General features: G+C 40.7%; 1 protein-coding gene across 2 annotated transcripts in view; it reads left to right on the forward strand.

Annotated features, from left to right (window-relative positions):
* SUSD2 (sushi domain containing 2) overlaps positions 1-27,532 on the forward strand; it is a 279,345-nt gene that overhangs the window by 126,146 nt on the left and 125,667 nt on the right. For both annotated transcript variants that reach the window (XM_075835489.1, XM_075835497.1), the window contains exons 10-21: positions 386-433; positions 1,016-1,063; positions 2,749-2,976; positions 3,561-3,809; positions 7,645-7,911; positions 8,707-8,883; positions 9,510-9,714; positions 13,524-13,672; positions 14,110-14,277; positions 14,553-14,727; positions 21,000-21,201; positions 23,267-23,352. In XM_075835489.1, coding sequence (XP_075691604.1) covers positions 386-433; positions 1,016-1,063; positions 2,749-2,976; positions 3,561-3,809; positions 7,645-7,911; positions 8,707-8,883; positions 9,510-9,714; positions 13,524-13,672; positions 14,110-14,277; positions 14,553-14,727; positions 21,000-21,201; positions 23,267-23,352 — 2,002 coding nt within the window. The remainder of the gene's footprint in view (positions 1-385; positions 434-1,015; positions 1,064-2,748; positions 2,977-3,560; positions 3,810-7,644; positions 7,912-8,706; positions 8,884-9,509; positions 9,715-13,523; positions 13,673-14,109; positions 14,278-14,552; positions 14,728-20,999; positions 21,202-23,266; positions 23,353-27,532) is intronic.

The raw sequence follows: 27,532 nt of genomic DNA on the forward strand, positions 1-27,532 counted from the left end.
ACGGCAATGGGAGGCAACTGGAGAGCACCAGGTAATAATTCTCCATGTACTTCATCACATTTATAATTTTGTCCAGGGACCCGAGGGTCACTTTAAGTTTACTAGTTAAAATTACTAGTGTTCATTAATGCAGAGTGTTGCACCTGATCTGTGTTATCCCATGCCCTTTACATAGGTGCATTTTACATCGCATGATTCTGCAGATGGGTGCAACACAATTCACTGGGCATGGCCTTTAGCTCATTTGCTCAAAAGGTGAAGTTTCATAAGTCCATGGGTGAGAATGGGAAGTCACTGTTGTTAAGAATGATACAGTATATGAAATGTAACAATATAAAAATAATAACCTCTTTAATTCTTTAATTATCCGCTTTATGGTATACAGAGGAACATACATCAGTGTCAGATGAAATGGAACCTCCTCAACCTTTAGGTGTGTTTTTTTTAAATTCCTTTAACCATTCAAATTTGTATGCTACATTTGTCTTTGTTCGTGTCTATTGTTGGGTCATTTACTAATAAAAGAGTAAACAGAATAAATTAGTAAATCAGAAGTTAAAGCAACCAAAAGTTGGGTAATTATGTTTGTTTTAGCTAAAGAGATATTGACAATTTTCTTTTCAGATTATTTATAACTTATTTATATATATTTATAGCGGTCGGAGCTCCACTTTCCCGTTTTGGAGTTCCAAATCACCTGCATAGACATAGATTTAAAAGCAAACTTGCTGACTACCTGCAGCTGCCACTAGAGGGAGCTTGGGAGCTTACTGCATACTGCTATACATTCCCTTTACATTAAAGGCGCAATTTACATTGCATGATTCTACAGTTAGATGCAACACAAGTTATTGGGTGTGGCCTGTAGATCCCTTGCTAATGGGGTGAATTTTCATAAGACCAATGATGAGAATGTAAACTGCTGTTAAGGCTGATATATAAAATGTTATATCAGTATAAAAATAATAACCTATATAATAACTTATTCCCCTATTTTCCGCTTCATGGCATGCAGGGGATCAGGCACCTAATCCTGAGGAAATTAAACCCTCTCAACTTTCAGGTGAGTTTATAAATCTTTTGATTATTCGATAAATTTGCATTCTACAAATTGACGTCCTTCATTTGTCTTTGTTTCTGTCTTTCCTCAGGTTACTAATTAAAGCAGATTTCCATGCAAAATGTAAAAATGGCCATATACTAGTAAATCAGAATGCAGTTTTGCGATTATGTTTGTTTTACTTACAGAGATATTGACAATTTCCTATTCAGATGCAGCCATCATGTTTGCTAAAGTGGACAGGAAGTGCAGCCATATTAGTTGTCACTTTTGAATTCACTTAATGGAAAAAGATAACACTGTCACTTTGTCATCATATTCATTCAATAAAAAAGCGACAGTTTTACCATCAGCTGCAGAGAAACTAATTCAAAAGTGACAACAATTATGGCTGCACTTCCTGTTTACTTTTGCAAAAATGGCCACCACAACAAAACAGAAAATTGGTAATAGATCTTTAAGTGCAATCAAAATTAATGAACAAACTTTGGCCATCACTCTACGTTCTGATTTCCTAATATAGGTGTAAGGCTGGGTTCACACGACCATGTTACGTCCGTAATGTACGGAACGTATTTCGGCCGGAAGACCCGGACCGAACACAGTGCAGGGAGCCGGGCTCCTAGCATCATAGTGATGTACGACGCTAGGAGTCCCTGCCTCTGCGTGGAACTACTGTCCCGTACTGTAATCATGATTACAGTACGGGACAGTTGTCCTGCAGCGAGGCAGGGACTCCTAGCATCGTACATCACTATGATGCTAGGAGCCCGGCTCCCTGCACTGTGTTCGGTCCGGGTCTTCCGGCCGAAATACGTTCCGTACATTACGGACTTAACATGGTCGTGTGAACCCAGCCTAATGGATTTGCCTGACACAGCTTCTTTGTCGACGCCCGTGGGTAATCAGCCTGCAGCTGTTCCTAGATCTGTTAGAGTGACTTGATCTTCTACCACTCAGGCTGGGAGGCTGAGGAGTGGGAGAACCTATCACAGCCTGGCCAGACGGAGCTAGCTCCCGCCCTCTGTCTATTTGTACCCTCATTTCCTTCTCCTCCTTTGCCTGTGATTCTGTCTGTTTCCTGGCTCTGCCGCTCCTGCTAGTACGACTCACGGGAAAAAGAAGCGACAAGCCCTATCTTTAGGCGTTTACGTCTCTAACCTCCCTGACATCAATTGGAGGCAGAGAAAGCATATTTCCCTGCGTTTTTGCCCATCGGCGCTCAAAACGCCACGAAAAATGGCGTGAAAAGTAGGCAAAGTAAAATCTGTCTCAAAATTCCAAACGGAATTTGAAGGCAGATTTTCTGCCTGCAAAAAACTCTGTCTGAACCCAGCCTAAGGCCACTTATAGTAGAGGAAACCCCCTATTTGGATAAGCTGCATCCAACACACTACTGAACAGAATGTGATATTGATGTAAATAATATGTAACCATTATCAATATAATCATCCTACTAGCAACTCATGTCATTTTGCATGCAGCGGAACAGACACACCAACCGGAAGAAACAAGTCACCCCTTGATTTAGTTGGTTTTGCTTATTTCTCTCCTATTAGATATATTTACAATATACTTTGCTGTATACTCTAAGGGAAATTTTCTTTTATTTTTTTCCATTTTGAAAAGATCAGTATAAATTATAAAGACAACTGAGCTTGTATCTATGGTTTCCCCTCATTTTAAAGTATTGAATACAAAACTCACTGCGGTATTTCATGAAGACAGAGCTCGCCGTCGCCGCCGTGCATTACCTGATAAGATAAACGTGGCGAGCATTTCATCAGTGGCCATGCAAGAAGAACACTCTGATGTGGTTGAGGTGCGTTTGAAAAACGGAACACAATATCAACTGGAAACTCTATTGAATGGAGAAGCCCTTAGCTTTCAAGAGCAGAGCTGGATGGATATGAAAGGTAAAAGCTAGGCTTAAGTTTGTGAGGCCTCGTGTACATGGCAAAACTGTGTGTCTGTAGCTTGGAAGGTGGCACATGGCGTCCCTAGTGCTCTGTACTATGTATGCCATCATATTGCGCCTCCATGTGGGACAGTATATCTCTTCTAGAGGAGAATATCTCTGTAATATGGCATACAATGGAACATGACATTACTTTTTTTCTGTATGTAATCTGAAGCATAGAGAGCGGTGCCATCAAATGTTACAAGATAGGCTTCCTATTAAATGTTCCTTGTATTGTTCACTTTACATGATACATTTCCCAAACCTAAATTAGTTATGCACTTTTTTACATGGTACGGTCATAAGGGATCAATCGTTTTAGTTGGTCTGGTTCTATGTATCAGTTGGGTAGTTCTGGCCTTTATGTATTCAGGTGCAAGAGCAAACAGTCACGCCTAAATATGAGGTATGGAAAAGGATGAAGGTAACGCTACAGATTTCATTGTATGGTACATTAAATAGTAATAATCAGGGAACTGTTTAATGGCTACAAATCACTTCTCTGACATTAATAAAGTATTTTATGTCTAATTATTTCAGGGTTTTTCATATTTTCTCCAATTACATCACATGTCACGGTGATGTTTCCATCTGGAGCTGGGGTGGAAGTGAGAGCCATCAATGGATTTCTAAGCATCTCGGTCCTTCTCCCTGAAATATTCCAAAACAAAACCCAAGGGCTTCTAGGAGTCATGAATAGTGATCGTGAAGATGACTTTACTCTGAGGAATAGTACACAACTGCCAAGTTCTGCCACCCCTGAAGAAATTTTCATCTTTGGTGCAGATTGTGAGTATAGACGAAGACAAGGAATGGACATAGACACATTCATCTTCTGACACAAACATTGTATGAAATATATAAATATTGCTATGCAAGAAGTAGCAATTTATCTAGTAAAGGTGTTGGTGGTCATTGATATAGTGTAAAAACGAGGTCAATGAAGTTTATGGTTGAGCCCATTGAGATTACATAAAAAATTAATCTTTATTGAAAGTCGCATACATTATTAAATAATCTGGCGTAGAAAACACCAACTGTCCAACTGCATTATAGCAGCTCAACAAAACTTTAAGGAGTTTGTCAAACTACAACTTTCTCAACTGTTTCCACTGGCAACTATCAGATCTGTGAAATATGCCACAGGCGGTAACTGAGGAATAGTACAAGAAAAGTAATCCTATGTATTTACAAAGTTATTCAACTAATTATATAGATTAATTCTAAATATAAACTCTAAAATTATGTTCAAAGGTCGTCATACACTTTAAGTAACTATTAGAAGTGGTGTTCTGAACTGGATAGCAGTGTTAGTGGGAGGTTTTTATATGACATTTATCTTTCCAAAAAAAGAATAATAATATTCGGAATTTATCTGAATTTGTCATTATAGACAGAAATAGATTGAACCAATAATGAATATGTTTGGTAAAGTTCAACAATTTGTTGTATTGCGGATGCTCGAGGTCTGTGTATTGCAGATAAATTGAAAGATTATGAGACCTATTGAGAGGCCAGCAGTCTTGGAGCATTTTAGTAGGAATTGCAAACTGTAACATATAATGAATCATAGGTCTTAAAATTAAAGGCAACTCCATATTAAAGGTAGTATTTTTAGTGATCTCCTCACTATTGAAGGGGTTGGCTCAAAAAAACAATCTCTTTTTGTATGGAAGCCGGCTAGGCTTATCGATGGGGTTCTGGCTTCTCTAACCCTCATAACCCTAATAAGCTGTTTTATTATTGGGGGAAGCCGTGTCTTGCAATTTAATTCAAGTGTAATGCTGTGTCCTGCAGAGTGGGAGCTGCTCCTACAGAGTGGTTCACCATTTGGGCTCATAGATGGCAGCCCTCTCTTTGACATCCATATGCCCTAATAGGGTATATGCACAGGTATTGTCTTCATGAGGCAACCTTTTCAGATTGTAACATTAATCCCTTCATGATTGCCATACGGCTATATATACGTTCCAACTGCCCATGCTCCGTGCAGTTGTCAAGTATATAAACGTTGGCAGCGTGCATCAGGGTTTAATGTGTGCAGAGCTGCTTCAGTGTGAGCAGCTCTGCACTAATCTATATGTCGGCTCGCTCTACAAGTGCCGTCACCTCTCCCACTTAGTTTCATAAAACAACCATTTTTTTTAATATAAAACTAAGCTTAGAAGTACAGCACTTCTTAAACTGTAGCAGTGCCTGTACTTTTCTGTCCCCAGCCCTCTCTCCCCCGTGTGCCGGAACTTCTCCCCTCCTTCTCCCTGAGTCCATGGCTTCTGCCCAGAGATAATGGACCTAGTAAGCTCGTTATCTGGGCAGATAATGAGCTGATGATCACCATGACAGTTTAATCATGGTGATCGTAGAAGAGTTTGATTGCTTAACAAACTTTTCAAGCATCTCTGAACTCTTACTCTGTAGCCTTTTTCACTCACCCATCACAGTGATCCAGGATAGAGAAGACTAATTGTTACCAAGCTGCAACTATATATATATATATATATATATATATATATATATATATATATATATATATATATACAGTGAAGGAAATAAGTATTTGATCCCTTGCTGATTTTGTAAGTTTGCCCACTGTCAAAGACATGAACAGTCTAGAATTTTTAGGCTAGGTTAATTTTACCAGTGAGAGATAGATTATATATAAAAAAAAAAAAGAAAAATCACATACTCAAAATTATATATATTTATTTGCATTGTGCACAGAGAAATAAGTATTTGATCCCCTTCCAACCATTAAGAGTTCAGCCTCCTCCAGACCAGTTACACGCTCCAAATCAACTTGGTGCCTGCATTAAAGACAGCTCTTACATGGTCACCTGTATAAAAGACTCCTGTCCACAGACTCAATTAATCAGTCTGACTCTAACCTCTACAACATGGGCAAGACCAAAGAGCTTTCTAAGGATGTCAGGGACAAGATCATAGACCTGCACAAGGCTGGAATGGGCTACAAAACCATAAGTAAGACGCTGGGTGAGAAGGAGACAACTGTTGGTGCAATAGTAAGAAAATGGAAGACATACAAAATGACTGTCAATCAACATCGATCTGGGGCTCCATGCAAAATCTCACCTCGTGGGGTATCCTTGATCCTGAGGAAGGTGAGAGCTTAGCCGAAAACTACACGAGGGGAACTTGTTAATGATCTCAAGGCAGCTGGGACCACAGTCACCAAGAAAACCATTGGTAACACATTACGCCGTAATGGATTAAAATCCTGCAGTGCCCGCAAGGTCCCCTTTTCAAGAAGGCACATGTACAGGCCCATCTGAAGTTTGCAAATGAACATCTGGATGATTCTGAGAGTGATTGGGAGAAGGTGCTGTGGTCAGATGAGACTAAAATTGAGCTCTTTGGCATTAACTCAACTCACCGTGTTTGGAGGAAGAGAAATGCTGCCTAAGACCCAAAGAACACCGTCCCCACTGTCAAGCATGGAGGTGGAAACATTATGTTTTGGGGGTGTTTCTCTGCTAAGGGCACAGGACTACTTCACCGCATCAATGGGAGAATGGATGGAGCCATGTACCGTCAAATCCTGAGTGACAACCTCCTTCCCTCCACCAGGACATTAAAAATGGCTCGTGGCTGGGTCTTCCAGCATGACAATGACCCGAAACATACAGCCAAGGCAACAAAGGAGTGGCTCAAAAAGAAGCACATTAAGGTCATGGAGTGGGATCCAAGGGATCAAATACTTATTTCCTTCACTGTATGTGTATATATATATATATATATTATAGATAAATATATATAAAAAAAATGACAAAAGTGTTTTTTTTCACATTTTTAGTGATTTGTCTGCTCATAATGAAAAACATGGAATTAATTAAACGAATCTAGAAAATGAATGCCTCATGAGTCGTAAAAAAAAACAAAGCAAAAATAGTTCTCATATTCAAAGCGGTTGCAAAGATATTATCGTTTCAAGAAGTGCAAATCAGAAATGGAAATTTTGACCTGGACACAGGGGTATCAATACTTTCACTAAAATAACAATTCTGGAGCATCTTTTCTTTGAACTCTACGTTGTTCGGTTCCTTTGTTATTGATCCAAGAAATGTATATAAAAATTTACAACTGGGTGTAACTAATTGGGGGGATGTTCCAACACTTTCTGACACTGTCCAATCAGTGCTGACAGTGCTCAACTGTGTAGGGACACACTCCTTTGACAAGGGGCATAGTAACACCCAGTTGTCAGATTATTCATACATTTTTAGGAGAAGAAACAGAAAAGCGGCACAATGTAGAGTTCTAAGAAAAGATGCACCAGAATTGTTATTTCATGGGGAATACTAGTATCGACTAAAAAGACATGTCAGGAGAATTGATAGGTCCTCTTTAGGGAACAACGAGGTCTGGAATTGACCAAAGAATCATTAAGAAGGGGTGGAGGGGAAAGAAACACCAGTTCTGTCCTGGATGGCAAAACCTGGCACCTTAATGGTGGGCCCAGTTTTATCTGTGCCCTCTCGTCTGTATATGACACTGTAACATTATGTGTTTGAGATATAACCAAAGAAAGCATCAATTATCTTTAAATGCATTGGTTAAACTGAAATAAAATAATAAAATGTCTATTCATGTCATCTGTCTCCTCCAGGGGCTGTGACAGAAGATAGCTCACTTTTTCAGTATGACTCTCTAGAACTCATCAACAGCTATAAACTAAAACATGACCCAGATTTTGTTCCAACATTTGAAGTTGATCTGAATGAAAATGATACTCTGGTTCAAGATGCCAAAAACTTGTGTGGTGATGATATGTTCTGCAGATTTGATGTCTTAACAACAAAAAGCTTAGAAATTGGCAATGCTACCAAAGTCTCATACAGCAGTCACAGAGCATTGGTGGACAGTCTTCAACCAGGTAAAAAATACAAACCCTACTATCAAACAACCATGCTATCGAAAAATTATTTTTAGCTATATAGGTAGGGAATATAGTGTTGTAGTCCCAACTCTTTCTCTCTTATAGTATGACACTTCAGGAGAGACATGGCATGAAGAAATCAGAATATTACAGCTCTTAGACTACTGGTGTTCAACCTGATATATTGTGGGGGCCTCAAATTTTGCCCTTAACTCCAAAGGGCCACTGAGGTGTAGCTTTGGGGAGGGCTACACGGACATTGGCCTCAGCCGCAGATTGTGAAGGGGCACAGCATGGGCCCCCTCAACATTTAAAAAAAATTATCTGTAATAATTTACTGGTCTTGTTTGGGGTCTGAATTAATTTACAGGTTTAGTCTGGAGACTGAATTAATTATGTGGTTTGGTCTGTGGTCTCTAGTGATGTAGGTGTCAGGTCTAGGGTCTAAATTAATTTTAAGGTCTCATTTTGTGGAGGTTGGTATAGCAGTATGTGGAGGTTGGTATAGCAGTTCATGTGTACAGTATAGCATACAGTTTATATGTTCGATATCTTAAGTTCTTTAGATTTTATAGGGGAGGGGGGGGAAATTTAGTGTGCGTGAATGTGTAAGTGGAGGGGGGCGCCACACTGAATCTTCTCCACACTGAATCAGAAGTCTAGCTGCAGCTCTTAAGTGAAGCCTAGCTACAGAACATCATAAACAAGGAGGCATGCCAGCAATATAAAGAGATAGTATGCATTGTTTTATAGATTGTAATAATGTATCATTTTATTTCTTTCTTCTTACAGTGGTCACATGTGGATGGCTTCCTCCCCCAGCAAATGGCACCAAGAATGGAACAAGTTATTTAGTTGGTTCTGTCATTACATTTAGTTGCAACAAAGGTTATGTGATAACTGGATCTAGACAGCGGAAATGCCAATCTAATGGTTTTTGGTCTAGCCCTCCAACTATGTGTATCCTAGGTATGAAAAGTACTATTTAGATGTTCTACCTTGTTAGGTGTTTTAGATGATATTGTGTTATTATTTTCCTAGTTACCTGAAGAGAATACAAAATGGCATTTCTGCAAGACAACTTTTCTCACTTAGTAGTCTTTCCCTTTACTCATGTGACATTTTTATTTTCTTCAAAAACAAAAAGAGCCAAATTTATAGAGATCCCTCTTCTGACAATTTTGTTTACGGGGTACACTCTACTGGGAATGCGTACGTATTTATTGGGGGCACTCTGGCTTTTGTTATATGGACATGTAATTTGTGTACCATACGGTGCCTTATTTATGTGTGTACAGTATGATGGTATATTATATAAACACTGTATGGTGTTCATTTTACAAAATGCTGTATACACTCCTTATTACCACGAGACAGCTATACTGTTACTTAATCATTCACATTATCATTGCAACAGGTCTACTACACTGTATCTTACTCTACATATATATTTTGAGTTGTGTCATCATACAGGCTTCTGTATATTGCCAACCCTAGAACTTAAACATTTGATAAATTGTTTATGTTTAATAAGATCTTTTTGGAAAACAAACTATTATAATGTGTGCTATGTTATAATGTGTGTTTTTATGTAGGATCTACTAACTCCTGTTCAAGTCAGTGTGGGCAAATTCTAGCTCAGTGCTCCTGTCATGCAACCTGTGAGAGACTTGCCATTTGCTGTCCAGACTATAGCTATTTCTGCGTTCGTATTTCTCCGGATTCTGGTTTGGTGATGGGAGGAAGTGATTTTGTCATTGTGAATGTGACCTTTAATACCAGCTCAGTAGTGAAATGCAGGTATGTGAAACAAAGAACATACAGTCCACCTAGACACTCTTAGGGTATGTTCACACAGCTTATTTTCGGCCGTTTATCGGGCCGTAAACGTCCCAAAAAACGGCTGAAAAATCGGAAGCAGAACGCCTACAAACATCTGCCCATTGATTTCAAAAAGCGCCTGCGAAAAAGAAGTGCATGTCACTTCTTAAGCCATTTTTGGAGCCTTTTTTTATAGACTCTATAGAAAAACAGCTCCAAAAACGGACGTGAAAAACGTGAGTATGATTAAAAATCCTAACAGGAGCTGTTTTCCCTTGAAAACAGCTCCGTATTTTCAGACGTTTTTGGCTATGCGTGTGAACATACCCTCATATACATTATAGCTACCCATTAACCCCTTACTGATTCCTGCTTTATGAGATAACCCCACTCAACACATCTATTTAATGATAACATATTTAGAAAGCCATATACTGTGCATTTGGACGATTTTTAACAAAATGTTCTATATACTCCAAGTCCAGGGCACCATCACTTTATCTGAAATGTCACTTTATTATGTCACATACAATAAGTAATTTTGGGCTAGCAAATACAAACAATGTCCTATTTGAAAAAAACATTAGCCATTGTATAGTTTTACAATACAATCCCTATAGGAACTCACTGATGATCTGGTTTGACCATTTTTAAACCTTTGCTAAACTGGAAGAATCTTAGCTATCACATGCCATTTTCACTACTTTAAAGACCTACAATTATAATCAGGTAGCTCACACAATTAATGTCAAAGTTTACGAGTCTACCGTTAGAAAGAGGCTACACTATTTCGATCTACAGGGTGGGCCATTTATATGGATACACCTAAATAAAATGGGAATGGTTGGTGATATTAACTTCCTGTTTGTGGCACATTAGTATATGGGAGGGGGGAAACTTTTCAAGCTGGGTGTTGACCATGGCGGCCATTTTGAAGTCGGCCATTTTGTTTCCAACTTTAGTTTTTTCAATGGGAAGAGGGTCATGTGACACATCAAACTTATCGAGAATTTCACAAGAAAAACAATAGTGTGCTTGGTTTTAACGTTACTTTATTCTTTCATGAGTTATTTACAAGTTTCTGACCACTTATAAAATGTGTTCAAAGTGCTGCCCATTGTGTTGGATTGTCAATGCAACCCTCTTGTCCCAGTCTTCACACACTGATAGCAACACCGCAGAAGAAATGCTAGCACAGGCTTCCAGTATCCGTAGTTTCAGTTGCTGCACATCTCGTATCTTCACAGCATAGACAATTGCCTTCAGATGACCACAAAGATAAAAGTCTAAGGGGGTCAGATTGGGAGACCTAGGGGGCCATTCAACTGGCCCACGATGACCAATCCCCTTTCCAGGAAACTGTTCATCTAGGAATGCACGGTCCTGACACCCATAATGTGGTGGTGCACCATCTTGCTGGAAAAACTCAGGGAACGTGCCAGCTTCAGTGCATAAAGAGGGAAACACATCATCATGTAGCAATTTCAGATATCCCGTGGCCTTGAGGTTTCCATTGATGAAGAATGGTCCCACTATCTTTGTACCCCATATACCAAACCATACCATCAATTTTCGTGTTCCAACAGTCTTGGAGGGATCTATCCAATGTGGGTTAGTGTCAGACAATAGTGTTTGTTAACTTCACCATTCACATAAAAGTTTGCCTCATCACTGAACAAAATGTTCTGTGTAAACTGAGGGTCCTATTCCAATTTCTGTTTTGCCCATTGTGCAAATTCAGTGCGCAGATCTGGGTCATCCTCGTTGAGATGCTGCAGCAGCTGGAGTTTGTAAGGGTGCCATTTGTGAGTAGCTAATATCCACCGAAGGGATGTTCGACTGATGCCACTCTCCAGTGACATGCGGCGAGTGCTACGCTGTGGGCTCTTGCTGAATGAAGCTAGGACAGCCACTGATGTTTCTTCATTAGTGACAGTTTTCATGCGTCCACATTTGGGCAAATCCAACACTGAACCAATTTCACGAAAATTGGCAAGCAGTTTGCAAACTGTAGCATGGGAGATGGGTGGTCTCGTAGGGTGTCTTGCATTGAAATCTGCTGCAATGACCCGGGTTCACCAGACATCAACACAATTTATATCCGCTCCTCACATGTTAACCTCTGCGACATGTCAATGGCTGTAAACAAAGAGAAGCTTGTAAATAACTCATGAAAGAATAAAGTAACGTTAAAACCAAGTACACCATTGTTTTTCTTGTGAAATTCTCGATAAGTTTGATGTGTCACATGACCCTCTTCCCATTGAAAAAACTAAAGTTGGATACAAAATGGCCGACTTCAAAATGGCCGCCATGGTCAACACCCAGCTTGAAAAGTTTCCCCCCTCCCATATACTAATGTGCCACAAACAGGAAGTTAATATCACCAACCATTCCCATTTTATTTAGGTGTATCCATATAAATGGCCCACCCTGTACATGGGAGGTGTACCAGTAGGAAACCTTTGCTGTCTGGAAAGAACATCTGATTAAGACTAAAGGTTGCCTGTTAACATCCAGGCAAACACCAGAACAATGTGCTCTGGACCAGTGAGGCAAAGATAGAGCTATTTGGCCACAGTATCAGAAGACATGTTTTGCAAAAGCCAGAGATCGCATTTTTACCAGAAGAACCTGATATCAACTGTGGGGCATTGTGGTGGAATAAATTATAGTTTGGGTCTCCTTTGCTACATAAGAGCCTGGGCTTCTCACCATCATAGAATCCACTATCAATTCTTCACTATGCCAAAAGGGGCTTGAGGATAACATGAGATCATCTTTCAGAAGATTGAAGCTCAGCCAAATCTAGACCTTGCAATATGACAATTACCCTAAATAAACCAGTAACTTCAGCAAGGAATGGTTGAAAAAAAAGAAAAAAGAAACGGGGAGTATGTTAATGGCCAGGTAAAAACCTCAGATCTAAATTACCGCAAATGTTGTGTGGGGATTTAATATACTGTAGGCTGTACATGCAAGAAACTCCTGATACATTACACAGCTAAAATATTTTTCCATGAAGGGGTACAAAAAAATGTTTTTTAGTTGATAGTTATAAGAAATGCCTGTTGAAGGTTATTTCTACCAAATGGGTCAATGCCAGATGTTAGCGCTAAGGGTATGTTCACACGGCCTATTTACGGACGTAAATCGGGCGTTTTTGCCCCGAATTACGGCCGAAAATAGCGCCTCAATAGCGCTGACAAACGTCTGCCCTTTGAAAGCAATGGGCAGACGTTTGTCTGTTCACACGAGGCGTATATTTACGCGCCGCTGTCAAAAGACGGCGCGTAAATAGACGCCCGCGTCAAAGAAGTGACCTGTCACTTCTTTGGCCGTAATTAGAGCCGTTATTCATTGACTCCAATGAATAGCAGCGCTAATTACGCCCGTAATTGACGCGGCGTTCAAGCGCCTGCACATGCCGGTACGGCTGAAATTACGGGGATGTTTTCAGGCTGAAACATCCCCGTAATTTCAGCCGTAACGGACGCCCTCGTGTGAACGTACCCTTAGGGTATACTTTTACTTTTTCCACAGAAGGAGATTGCATATATGTGAATTTTGTGTTTAATAAACTATTGCAAAGTCATTTTATTATTTTGTGTTCATTTACATGACTTTTATCTTTATATATGGTTTGAATGAAGATCAAATATTGATATCCACATAAAAGTTGTGTTGTTCTTATTTTTCATTTGTTTCCTATAAAGCAAGAAATAATACTACATTGCAATTGCAGTTAGTGTCCCATACGTTAAAAGTCACTTCTGTTATTTTTTCAGATTTAATAGTGAGATCATTGTAAATGGTTATGTGGATCTGGACGGTCATGCGCACTGTGTGTCACCATTACTGTATGAGACAGGTCGCATTCCTTTTGAAGTGTCTGTGGATGGAAGTACATACCCTCACTCAGGAACTTGGCTGTCAGGTAATGGTATCAACCCTTTCATTATTCATCGAAAGAACCTCAAATACCAGCAACCTTTGTTGGATTTAGTAGCCCGCTTGTATGACGCTTTTATTTTTTATTTTAATGATTATGAGCATATCGCACTTTAATGGGCATATATCCTAACAATTATAATGTACACATTCGATACTTTGTGATTACATTGAATGGTATTTACATAACACATGCGGAAGAGTTTTCAGAAATGAACCTGCACTTTAATATAACTTGTTGGTAGTTGTTACAAAACACAGTATATGTAAAAATATGAACTGAAATGAGTAACATCAGAAAAATAGGTAATCCCCCCAATTAAAATATGAATATTTATGAACTTTTAAAAATGATTAATCATTCATTAATTTATATATATATATATATATATATATATATATATATATTTTGCTTTTTCACAGTGCATCCTGGGAAGGTGTTAGAATCAGAAAAATGTACTCTAGTGAATGAAACTAAGTGGCAGTATTATGGCACACCAAATTTCAAAGGCAGCCTGACTGTTCAATGGAACCCAAAAATCCTGAAATCAGACTTAATAAACATCGAAGTCTGGGGCTACACAGAATCAGGTACAAATCTCAAAGCTCACAGTTTATTAGTGCGTCTTTCCACATGTAATTTTTTGTTATTGTGTTAACATTTTTGTATAACTTGTCAAAATATTATATGGTATATGTATACACTAGTATGTATGTATGTATGTGTATATATATATATATATATATATATATATGCAAGTAAAAAGCAGCAGCAATCGCAACGTGCAAAATGAAGGGGTGTCTAGCAATAATCTCATGAGTCCTGATTTTGTTGAAATTAAAAAAATAATTGTTCTTGTCTTTAGGAGAACCATATTCTGACTCCTGGTCACCTTCTTGGCAATATCTCTATACACTGGTACATAAATGTGTCAATAATGGAACTTTCACGTTCACCCCCAAACCAGCAGCTGCTGAACACAGAATCTTTGAATTTGGAAGTCTGAGGATTGTGCCCAGTGATTATGATGATGGCAAGTGGTAAGATCTGTCTTACAGAACATAACTATAGTATAACATTGCTAATGGGGGCATGGAATAGGTAGTATTTTTTAGATTGCGGATTTAAGCCTTAATTTTTCACTGAGAGACATTACTAAGCATTATTAACAAAAAGTTGTGTTGCCCATGTTAAAAAGAATTCTGAAATTCCTGCAGGCAGCTGCAAACAAGTGTAACACCAGCGCTTTGTTCTCGTTGGCGTACTATCACTCCCAGCCGGCATAGCTGCCAGGTTACCTTTGGTACACGCTGTACGGTTTCTTATACTCCACATTGCCGTGCACTTCCTTATGCTGCTAGTGTTGCCGGGTCTGCCCATGGAGCGGGCACGCGCTTACTTCCTGCATCTTATAGGGCCAGTTCGCACACCCAAATCCATCCCCAGCCTATCCCTGTCAATGACTAGGTATATTAGGCTGCTTCACTGGACACCCTGCCTGAGCAACATTGTAACTACCTAGAGTTATCCAGCAAAGGTTCCTGTGTGCATCTTATCCAGTCTGCTATTGCTGCCTGTTATCAACCAGTATACAGTTATACGCTATCAGCCTGTGTCCAGCTATCCACTACCAGCCTGTATCCAGCTCTCTGTTACCAGCCTGTATCCAGTTCTCTGTTATCAGCCTGTGTCCAGCTATCTACTACCAGCATGTATCCAGCTATCCTGTACCAGCCTGTATCCAGCTCCCTGTTATCAGCCAGTATCCAGCTATCCTGTAGCAGCCTGTATTCTGCTACCCACTACTGCCTGTGTCCTGTTATCTGCTGCCAGCCAATACTTTCACCAGTGGAGTAGCCCAGTGGGTTCACAACCCGCTGGTTGTAACAACTAAATTATGGGATGCATAAAAGGAAGCAATATTACACATGATGAGATCATACTTTTACCTTAGAAGTCTCTGAGAAGACTAGACATGGAACACAATATAGAGATTAAGGCAGTGAAGGAGTGACCTAAGTACTGTGTATATGTTGCGTTGTGTTTCCTATGATATCCAGAGAAAGAACCAATCAGGCATCACTTGTCACCAACAGCACCCCCATTTCCCACAAGCTGGATTATAGTAGAGGTACTCTGTTGGCCCAGGACTTGGGTGCCTTTAACTTGCCCGGTGGTTAATTCTGTGGATATTGTTGTTGGTCAGGTAATCAGACTTTAAGGGAATTAGGAGATACAGTTGCTATGGGTAACTACAAAAAAGTATTTAACATGTACCAGGAGTATGATGCAGCGGAATAGAAAAATTGGGGACATGGTAAATGTGCAGTAGTCAGGAAAATGGTCAGGCAATCCATTGGCAACAGTGATGTCTCAGAGCTGGGTGTGTGGTACAGAAGCAGTAATCAGGAGGGTAGTCAGGCAATCCAGGGACCGGCAACGGGGATGTTACAGAGCTGGCTGCGTGGTACAGGGGATTATCCCAGAGAGTAGTCATGTCACATAGAATAAGTTCCAAATTTAGAGAGAAAATCACGACCAGGTGGGGAAGCAAACTTGCAAGGAGGTATAAAATGTTTGAGCAAATAGTAAGCACCTCGGTAAATATGCAAATGCACTAATACTGTTGCACTGTATATGTGTATACATATACATATATATATAGTTTTCTGACGCACCTCAAGATTTGAAGCTGTCAAGAGACTGTGAGAGGACATCAATGAGGGAAGATTGACAGTGACGTGCACAGTGGAGCTACTGCTAATGCGGGGAAAGACAGAGGGAATGCATGGTACCAGCAGAGTGACGAGCAGTAACGGAGGTTTTCCCTTGAAAACAGCTCTGTATTTTCAGAAGTTTTTTCCTAAGCCTGTGAACATGCCCTGAGGGTAAGGGGGTTAAGGGTATGTTCACATGCTTAGCAAAAATCGTCTGAAAATACGGAGCTGTTTTCAAGTGAAAACAGCTCCTGATTTTCAGCAGTTTTTTAATTAACTAGCGTTTTTCACTGCGTTTTTTTACGGCCGTTTTTGGAGCTGTTTTTCTATAGAGTCAATGAAAAACGGCTCCAAAAACGGCTCAAGAAGTGACATGCACTTCTTTTTCATGGGTGTTTTATAATGCAGCCGTTTTTCAAAACGACCGTGTAAAAAAACACCCCGTCAGAACAGAACGCCATTCTTTCCATTTAATTCAATGGACAGATGTTTGGAGGCGTTCTGCTTCTGATTTATCAGCCGTTTACGGCCCGAAAAACGTCTGTAAATAAGCCGTCTGAACATACCCTGATAGTGGTTTGGGTCATAGCTAGGAGGCCGACCCTGGAGTCCTGCTGTGCAGTACGCACCTAAATTGCTGAGCCTGAAGAAGGTCAGTGTTTGTTGATTGGGCTGTCGCTGCAAAAGTCCATAACCTGGAGCACGCACCCAGAAGATTGATCTGAGTGGAATAATGAAGTGACTTGGATTCTGGAGCAACGGAGGAACTGTGTCTACTCCATGTGAGTTGGGCCATGATGGAATGAGGCCCTGCGTCTGGTGCAAGTGGCTGCGGACCACTTCCAGAAGATGACAGTGCTCCTTTACAGTGTTAGGTGGAGTAGTGGATGCATGCCAGAAGAGAAGTTATGGCCGGAGAGGAGCCACGTGACCCAGTGTATTAAAAGTGCCGTAAATTGTGTTGTGTACATTTGTTGTCTGTAAACGCTAAAGCTGTGCCTTATAAGAGACTGTAACAGCCAAGCATTGTGCCCAATTGTGTCTATATCCATTACGATGTGTGCCCTTCTACATATGCTGCCAAGCTTGATACTGTATTGAAAATCATAAGCTTGTTGCCTGCAAGTGAGTAAAGACTGTTGCCATTGACTACCAGCGTGTTGACTCAGTTACTGCGTCATCCTCGGTGGGGGTACTGCATCAGGGTCTAGGGCCCCCAGCATATGCCTAGACCCAGTTAGAACTGACCCTCTTACAGACACCTATACTGGCAGTTAGGCGAGTAAACAGGTGATTAAAAAAGAACACCTAATGCTATGCTTGGTCAGACGGGGTAAGTTCAAACCAGTCTACATATGGCAAAGGTCAGTGCAGAGATCTGTCTAATGATCTTTTTATACCCACACTAGAAACAATAAAGAAACTTTTACACGGGCTTAATTTGCCAACTATTTTTCATCACTATTTGTAAGCCAAAACAAAGAGTAAAACATATACAGAGGAAAAGTATAATGATTTGTACCACTGACTCCCACTTTGTACTTACAAATCCTAATGTTAGAGAGGCTCTGTCACCACATTATAAGTGGCCTATATTGTACATGATGTGATCGGCGCTGTAATGTAGATTACAGCAGTGTTTTTATTTAGAAAAATGATCATTTTTGACGGAGTTATGACCTATATTAGCTTTATGCTAATGACTTTCTTAATGAACAACTGGGCATGTTTTACTTTTTTGCCAAGTGGGCGTTGTACAGAGGAGTTTTATGACGCTGACCAATCAGCGTCATACACTTCTCCCCATTCATTTACACAGCACATAGCGATATACAGTGGAGGAAATAAGTATTTGATCCCTTGCTGATTTTGTAAGTTTGCCCACTGTCAAAGTCATGAACAGTCTAGAATTTTTAGGCTAGGTTAATTTTACCAGTGAGAGATAGAGTATATAAAAAACAAAACAGAAAATCACATTGTCAAAATTATATATATTTATTTGCATTGTGCACAGTGAAATAAGTATTTGATCCCCTACCAACCATTAAGAGTTCAGCCTCCTCCAGTTACACGCTCCAAATCAACTTGGGGCCTGCATTAAAGACAGCTGTCTTACATGGTCACCTGTATAAAAGACTCCTGTCCACAGACTCAATTAATCAGTCTGACTCTAACCTCTACAACATGGGCAAGACCAAAGAGCTTTCTAAGGATGTCAGGGACAAGATCATAGACCTGCACAAGGCTGGAATGGGCTACAAAACCATAAGTAAGACGCTGGGTGAGAAGGAGACAACTGTTGGTGCAATAGTAAGAAAATGGAAGACATACAAAATGACTGTCAATCGACATCGATCTGGGGCTCCATGCAAAATCTCACCAAGAAAACCATTGGTAACACATTACGCCGTAATGGATTAAAATCCTGCAGTGCCCGCAAGGTCCCCCTGCTCAAGAAGGCACATGTACAGGCCCGTCTGAAGTTTGCAAATGAGCATCTGGATGATTCTGAGAGTGATTGGGAGAAGGTGCTGTGGTCAGATGAGACTAAAATTGATCTCTTTGGCATTAACTCAACTCGCCGTGTTTGGAGGAAGAGAAATGCTGCCTATGACCCAAACAACACTGTCCCCACTGTCAAGCATGGAGGTGGAAACATTATGTTTTGGGGGTGTTTCTTGGCTAAGGGCACAGGACTACTTCACCGCATCAATGGGAGAATGGATGGAGCCATGTACCATCAAATCCTGAGTGACAACCTCCTTCCCTCCACCAGGACATTAAAAATGGCTCGTGGCTGGGTCTTCCAGCACGACAATTACCCTAAACATACAGCCAAGGTAACAAAGGAGTGGCTCAAAAAGAAGCACATTAAGGTCATGGAGTGGCCTAGCCAGTCTCCAGACCTTAATCCCATCGAAAACTTATGGAGGGAGCAGAAGATCCGAGTTGCCAAGCGACAGCCTCAAAATCTTAATGATTTACAGATGATCTGCAAAGAGGAGGGGGCCAAAATTCCATCTAACATGTGTGCAAACCTCATCATCAACTACAAAAAATGTCTGACTGCTGTGCTTGCCAACAAGGGTTTTTCCACCAAGTATTAAGTCTTGTTTGCCAAAGGGATGAAAAACTTATTTCTCTGTGCACAATGCAAATAAATATATATAATTTTGACAATGTGATTTTCTTTTTTTTTTTTTATATATATAATCTATCTCTCACTGGTAAAATTAACCTAGCCTAAAAATTCTAGACTGTTCATGACTTTGACAGTGGGCAAACTTACAAAATCAGCAAGGGATCAAATACTTGTTTCCTTCACTGTAGCTATATCGCTATGTGCAGCCACATAAACCCACTATAACGTTACTGCAGTGTCCTGAATGAATATACATTACCTCCAGCCAGGATGTGATGTGTATTCAGAATCCTGACACTTCTGTAGCGTCTGTGCGATATTTACAGCAAGGCAAGCGTAATCTTGCGAGATTACGATGTAACCTGTCATTTCAAACGAGATTATGCTTGCCTTGCTGTAAATATCACACAGACGCTACAGAAGTGTCAGAATTCTGAATACACATCACGTCCTGGCTGGAGGTGATGTATATTTATTGTCAGGACACATGAGTAGCGTTATAGTGTGTTTATGTGGCTGCACATAGCGATATAGCTATATCGCTATGTGCTGTGTAAATGAATGGGGAGAAGTGTATGACGCTGATTGGTCAGCGTCATACACTCCTCTGTACAACGCCCACTTGGCAAAAAAGTAAAAAATGCCCATTTGTTCATTAAGAAACTCATTAGCATAAAGCTAAAATAGGTCATAACTCCATCAAAAATCGTTTTTCTAAGTAAAAAACACTGCTGTAATCTACATTACAGCGCCAATCACATCATGTACAAGATAGGCCACTTATAATGTGGTGACAGAGCCTCTTTAAATACTGACCAAAATACACCTGTGTGAAAGTGGCCTAACATGAAGATATTCACTTCATCTAGAGTAAAGTCCTCACCAGCAGCATAAAGGGAGCTTCATTAAAGGCCCCTTTACACTCACCGACACTCGGCCGATGCAGCTAGCGCTGATCAACGAGACATCGTTGATTGGCGCTCGCTTGCTCCTGTCACACGGAGCAATGAATGGGGACGAGTAACGGTCATTACTCCAATCGCTTGTCCCTATCCATTATTATCATGTCGGCAGCGCGTCTCCCTGTTTACACTGAGAGATGTGCTGCCGACAACGATAATCTTTAACTTTTTTAAAGCGATACGACCATATTATATTAACGCTCGTTTGCCTGATAATTGTCCCGTGTAAAACCCCCTTTACTGTACCAGAAGGGAGCCTATGGAACTCCCTGCTACAGGATATTGTGACACTAATTTATTTTTTAATTACCACTTACAAGATATATCTTCTAGATTGCTTGCAGTAAGTAAATGATCCAAGGTTTTATTATGATTGCCATATGTCTTCCTCTGGATCAACACTGCACGATAGTGGGCTCAACAAGCAGTTCATTTAAAGGGAAGATGCCATTTATGTTTTGTTAGTGATCTGTACTGTCTATTCTCTTTAGGGATGTCCACTCAATATGGAGTGTAGATCATGCCATGGCTTGGCACCTAGGGGAAGACTTCCGCAAAGATTCTGCTGGTTGGGCACGTGATAAATGTCTGAAGTGGCATGAAAGTGACAAGAGGCTTCCTGACTTTCTCTCAGAGATTATAGACTGCCCATGCACATTAGCACAATCAAGAGCGGATATGGGCAGATTTCATGTATGTTACTTCCTAAAACATAATTTTTATGAATTTTCTTTATTGCCAATGAAGTATGTTCTAAGGATTTTAACTCCATCTATCATTTATCTATCTATCTATCTATCTATCTATCTATCTATCTATCTATCTATCTATCTATCTATCTATCTATCTATCTATCTATCTATCTATCTATCTATCTATCTATCTAGTGCTGGAAGGATTTCTGCATTTTATAGGCTATCTTGGTACCAGTCTGCCATCATTGAGCATTCCAAGAGCCATAACTTTTGTATTTCTTCATCAATATAGCTGTATGAGGACTTGTTTTTTGTGGGGTGAGTTGTATTTTTGGTATTGATGGCACAATTTTGGTGTGCATATGATTTATTAATTAGGTTTCATTTTTTTTTGTTTTTTTTGTAAGGAAATGCATAAAAAAATCTATTAATTCTGCCATTGTTTTTTGCGTTTTCTGCTTTTTTTTTTTTTTTTTTCTGTTACCATGCGGTAAAACTAACATTGATTAACTGTTATTATTTTTTTTCAGAAGGGAATGCAAAAAAACAGCAATTCCGCCATTGTTTTTGCATTGTTTTCCGCCATCTGTAAATGTTTATTATATCTCTATAAGGTTCAGTTCACACAGATTTTTGTCATGCAGAAAAAATCTGCCTCTAAATTACTTTCACGTTTTTTGTGGAATTTTTTGCAGCGCTTTTAGGCATTTTTTTAAATAAATCAACTGCAAAAACGCAGGCGGTTTTTGGTAAAAAATAAAAAAAATTGCCAGAAACGTTTGTAACGAGCGATGCGGTTTTTTTTTCTGCCTCCCATTGATTTCAATGAAAGGTCAGAGGCGAAAACTACTCCAAGAAAGAGCTTGCCGCCTTTTTTCTCCGCGAGCGGTCAGAAATCCGTCCAAGAAAATAAACGCCTCTCCCTACCTTGAAATTCATTGGGGGCGATTTGGGGCATTTTTTGGTGAGTCAAAATCAGTGCCAAAAACACTGTGTAGACTGACCCTAATTGTGCTGAGTATGCAGGCTCTTTCTGGTGTGGAGCAGGAAAGCTGTGCTGTGTGCTCTGACCAATCTGCTGCTCCCCACCTCCTCTCACAGCGTCTCACACACAGGCTAACGCAGAGAAAGTGTGAGGGTATGTTCACACGGAGTGTTTTCAGCCGTTTTTTGGGTCGTAAACGTCCCGAAAAACAGCTGAAAAATCAGAAGCAGAACGCCTCCAAACATCTGCCCATTAATTTCAATGGGAAAAACGGCGTACTGTTACGACGGGGCGCTTTTTACGCAGCTGTTTTTCAAAATGGCCGCGTAAAAAAAAACGGCCGCTAAAAAGAAGTGCATGTCCCTTCTTCAGCCATTTTTGGAGCCGTTTTTCATAGACTCTATAGAAAAACAGCTCCAAAAACGACTGTTAAAAACGCTACTTTGAATAAAAAAACAGCTGAAACTCAGGAGAGGTTTTCCCTTGAAAACAGCTCCATATTTTCAACAGTTTTTTATTTTGTATGTGTACATACCCTAACATGTTCCTCCTCCTCCCTCTCACAGCAGTCTCACACAGACACAGAGGAAGAGAAATTGCTGCAGCTGCCCCCTCCTCATCCCTTCTCTCTTTCTCTTTAGCCTTTGCTGTTTTACACTAGTTTTACACTACAGGGATTTATGGTGAGTGAAAATTGACAGAGAACTGCAGGAAGGGAGAGGCAGGCTACAGAAAACTGCTGGAAGATTCAATTTTTGCCTAATAACATATATCACAAAGATTCATATATTCACATCCACTACTGATATATGCAAAAAGGTTAGAATAGGTACACTGTAAATGTTTGTACTTTCTCATAAATATGTTACTTTGGTAACTTGGTAACACTATATGCAGCCCTGTCACTATCTCTCTGTCCTTGGGTCACTTGCTTACCTCTGAGCAGAGTTAAAACTTCAACTGATGCAAATAAGCAGACAAATGGAAATTGGGTAATATACATGTATATACAGTCTAGATACTGATGGGGGTTGTAGTTCAATTCTCTAACTAATGAAGCAATCTTTGTACATTGCAGCCGGATTATGGATGTGATATTGATTCAGGAAGTGTGTGCACGTACCATCCTGAAGCTGTGCATTGTGTCAGAGGGATCTATGGCAGGTAAAATGTCTATGTTCTTGGTCACAGCAGCTGTTAAGAAGCATTTTTAACTCATTTTTAACATACTTTGACAGTGGTATGGTATTAAAGATTTAATAGAGTTTTATATAAACATAAAATCTGAAAATATGTACAGTAATTTAAAAAGTATTTATCACACTCAGTGATTAGAGTGTTTATTATGATTACTACAAGACCAGTGACTCCCAATTGGGATACCGCAGAACCCCTAGGGCTCCGTGCAGCACCTTAGTCTTGGCTGTCTCCCAATGTTGACATGCGCTACTGCCCAAAATTTCTTCCTTACTAGTTCTTTTGTTATGAACAAAGCCCCTTAGCTTAGAGGTAAGGAAAGGATAAATATACATGCAGTCCAGACCCCCTGAGCACTTATACTTTACTGGGGTATATAGCTTTTAATGTAGATGGGGTGCGTGATGCTGGGATTCTTGATAGGGGCATAAGAATCTAACTATTGACAGCGGCATGGCACTGGGAGTGTTGACTGAGCCATGTGGCTGTGACTTTTATGTGGCCTTCACTGAGCACTGACTGTGTGTCCGTGTTTGAATGCTTGCTTATGTTTTTTCTTCCATGTCCAAGCCCTTGAAACCACTCTCGTGACAAAATACTGCATATAGCCCTGGTTGGTGTTCCATTGGGTTCCCTCATAGCAAAAAAGGTTGGGAATGACTGTGTTAAACAAAGTACACACATAATATAAAATATATTTAAAACATTAAATTATATGTAACATATAATAAATTATTTTATAATTCAATTTATTTAAGGAGCAAAGCTATCCAACAGCCATGTGAAAAAGTAACTGCATCTTTAGTAACTCAATCCAGCAAACAAATACTCACCGATCATCAGCAAATTTAACACAACTGGATTTCATTACAGCCAGCCAAGCTGAACAAAGGCCTCATGAACATGACTGTGTTCGTTTCAGATTGTAAGATAGAACTGTTCTGAGCACTGTTTAGAGAGTCATTTAGTTCCATGTGGGGTGCTGTAGAAAATAGTGCTTCAATGGAGTCAAATGGTGGTGGTAATGCGATGCTGCACTGGACCTCGACATATTGCTGTTTATTGCAAAAACGTTGAATTCTGAAAGATATTAAAGAAAATATTTGTAAGCAGAAGTGATGCGTAAACTTTTGGAGAAGTTATATTTTTACATGAGTGATATACTGTTGGATAACTTTCTACCTTAAACAAATAGAGTAATATTTTAAAGCACTATGGGTCAGATTTACTAAGACTGATGTTTTATACGCCAGTCTTAGCTGTCTGCTCCAATGGAGTAAGATGTAACAGATTTATTAAGAGGCACACAACTTCCTAAGAAATCTGTTATATCTTCCCACAGGCCGTGTGGTGCAACAACGGAAGCTATGCGCCATCCATTTCCCTCCCCATCTGACATTAAATAAAAAATAAGCAAGCTCACCTCACTGCTCCTCTTTTCCCCTCCATGTTACCTCAGGCTCCAACAGTGTGCAGCGGCTCATACAATGTCCTGACACACTCAACGTCATCGGTGCTGCGTCAGTTGTATGAGCCGCAACATTCTGAGATGACCCTGAGTGAAGAAAAAGAGCGGTGAGGTAAGCATTATTTATTTCAGCATTTATTATTATTATTTTTTCTTTTTTTTGCGATGGGGGGGTGTTTGATGGTAGGGCAAGATATGGACCCGTCACGGACCTCTACCTTGCGAACCCCCACAGAGTCCATGAGGCTGGCGTAGATTTCCACTCTAATTTTTTAACTTTTCAGTTTTCTGACTTACCTGTTACTCAGGTTCACTTTGTCTAATATGACATTTTTTTTAATACCAGAAACCATTCAGTGTAACTAGTATACAATATTACGGGACATCTGGAATAATGGATGGGAAATAAGTTTCCATGTCACTGTCTTAGTTCGTTTCTGGCTGCGTAGTTGTAGAAAGTGCCCTTGTTGACCAGGTCCACCGCCGAAAGCAGCTACAATGGACACGTGAGCATTAGAACTGGACCATGGAGCAATTGAAGAAGGTGGCCTGGTTTGATGAATCACATTGTCTTGGTTCGTGTGCTTTGCTTACCTGGGGAAGAGATGACACCAGGATGCATTACAGGAAGAAGGCAAGGTGGCAGAAGAAGTGTGATGCTCTTTGCAATGTTCTGCTGAGAAACCTTTTGTCCTGCCATTTAAGTGCTTGTTACTTTGATACGGACCACCTACCTAAACATTGTTGCAGACCAAGTACACCTTTTCATGGCAACGGTATTCCCTAATGGCAGTGACCTCTTTCAGCAGGATAATGTGCCCTGCCACACTGCAAAAATTGTTCATGAATAGTTTGAGGAACATGACAAAGAGCTCAAGGTATTGAATTAGCCCCCAAATTCCCCATATATCAATCCAATCGAGCATCTGTTGGAAGTGCTGGAAAAACAAGTCCGATCCATGGAGGTCCCACCTTGCAACTTATGGAATTTAAAGGATCTTCTGCTAATGTCTTGGTGCCAGATACCACAGGACATCTTAAAGGGGTTGTCCACTACCGGACAACTGTTGAACTATTCACCGGATAGGTTATCAATATATCATCGGTGTGTGCTCCGGCTGCAACGGATGTCCATTCCGGAAGCAGTTGGCTCCGGTCACGGAAAAGCGGCCAAGCTGCAGTACTGCAGCTCTGCTCCTATTCATGTGAAAAGGATCAGAGCTGCATTTCGGCAGCACGGCCACTATGTAATGTACGGAGCCAACTGCTTCAGGCTCTGTACATTGCATACTGTCCAATGACATCCGGTGCCCGCAGCCAACCGGAGCAGCTGATCGGTGCAGGGTCCGGGTGTCAGACCCGCATCGATGATATACTGATGACCTACCCGGTGGATAGGTCATCAGTTGTCCGACAGTGGACAACCCCTTTAAGAGGTCTTGTAGAGTCCATGTCTCAACATGTCAGGGCTGTTTTAGCGGCAGGAGGTATGGCTACAGTTAGACTCATGAATCCCACCAAAGAGACCATTAAAGTCCCACCAGATATGCTACTAGTGGGTGTAGAATTAATTCTGTCTCAAGACATGACCGTCACGATGTTCCCAATGTTAACAGAAAGTATATTAAAGGAAAGAGATGACACCGACACGTTGAAGCAGGAACTGGCAGCTTTACTGTGGCGCAGCTAGAATTGAATGGAGTCGCACAAGACTCAGAGATGGAGGAACAAGTAAAGTCTCTCATATGGCAATTCAGTTGGGTATTCGCTCGACATGAGAAGGATTATGGGTGTACTGCCACGATAGAACAAGGAATTCACACTGGGGCCACCTATTAGAGAACGTTATCGTAAAATACTGCCGGCCTTACATCATGAGGTTAAGGATCTCTTGTGGAAAATGATAGATGGCCACGTCAGAATCCATGGGCCGCCCCAATAGTCTTCGTGCGGAAGAAAGATGGCTCCCTCCGGTTCTGTGTTGATTACAGGAAACTCAATGGAAGAGTCACTGACTGCTATGTAAGAAGTCTGCTACTACATAACACTGGATTTGGCCAGTGTATACTGGCAAGTGCCCATGAAGGAGGAAGATAAAGAGAAAACGGCATTCATGACGCCCTCTGGGCTCTTTGAATCTAATCGATTGCCCTTGGCCTAACAAATGCTCCGAGCACGTTTCAACGCCTGATGGAACACTGCTTGGGAGACTTGAATCACAGAACATCTACAAGTGGAATGGCTGGGCAAGTATGGTCTCAAAATAAAACCTAGTAAATGCCGACTGGCCTGTCAATAGAGCAAATATATTGGTCACTTGGTAAACGCAACTGAAATTGCTCCAGATCCCGACAACCTCAAAGCGGTACAAGAATGTCCCGTCCCACGAAACACGATGGAAGTTAGAGCATACCTGGTATCAGTCGGGTACTGATTGCTGACACTCTGGCCGGGGATTCCTCTCCTGGAGAAGCCCCTAACGTAACTGTTTATATATGGAAAGTGACGTCGGGGGCTCCTCCTGAACTGGAATCATCGGCCAGAGTGTCGGCAATGCACTGGCTTGTGATTCCACTACTAGAGGGAGCCCCAAAGGTGTTACCTACAGGGAGGGGGCTGTGTGGCACTACCAGGAAGGGGGGCTGTGTGGCAGTACCAGGGTGGGGGGCTGTGTGGCAC

This window comes from Rhinoderma darwinii, chromosome 1 (assembly GCF_050947455.1).
Source record: "Rhinoderma darwinii isolate aRhiDar2 chromosome 1, aRhiDar2.hap1, whole genome shotgun sequence".
NCBI lineage: Eukaryota > Metazoa > Chordata > Amphibia > Anura > Rhinodermatidae > Rhinoderma > Rhinoderma darwinii.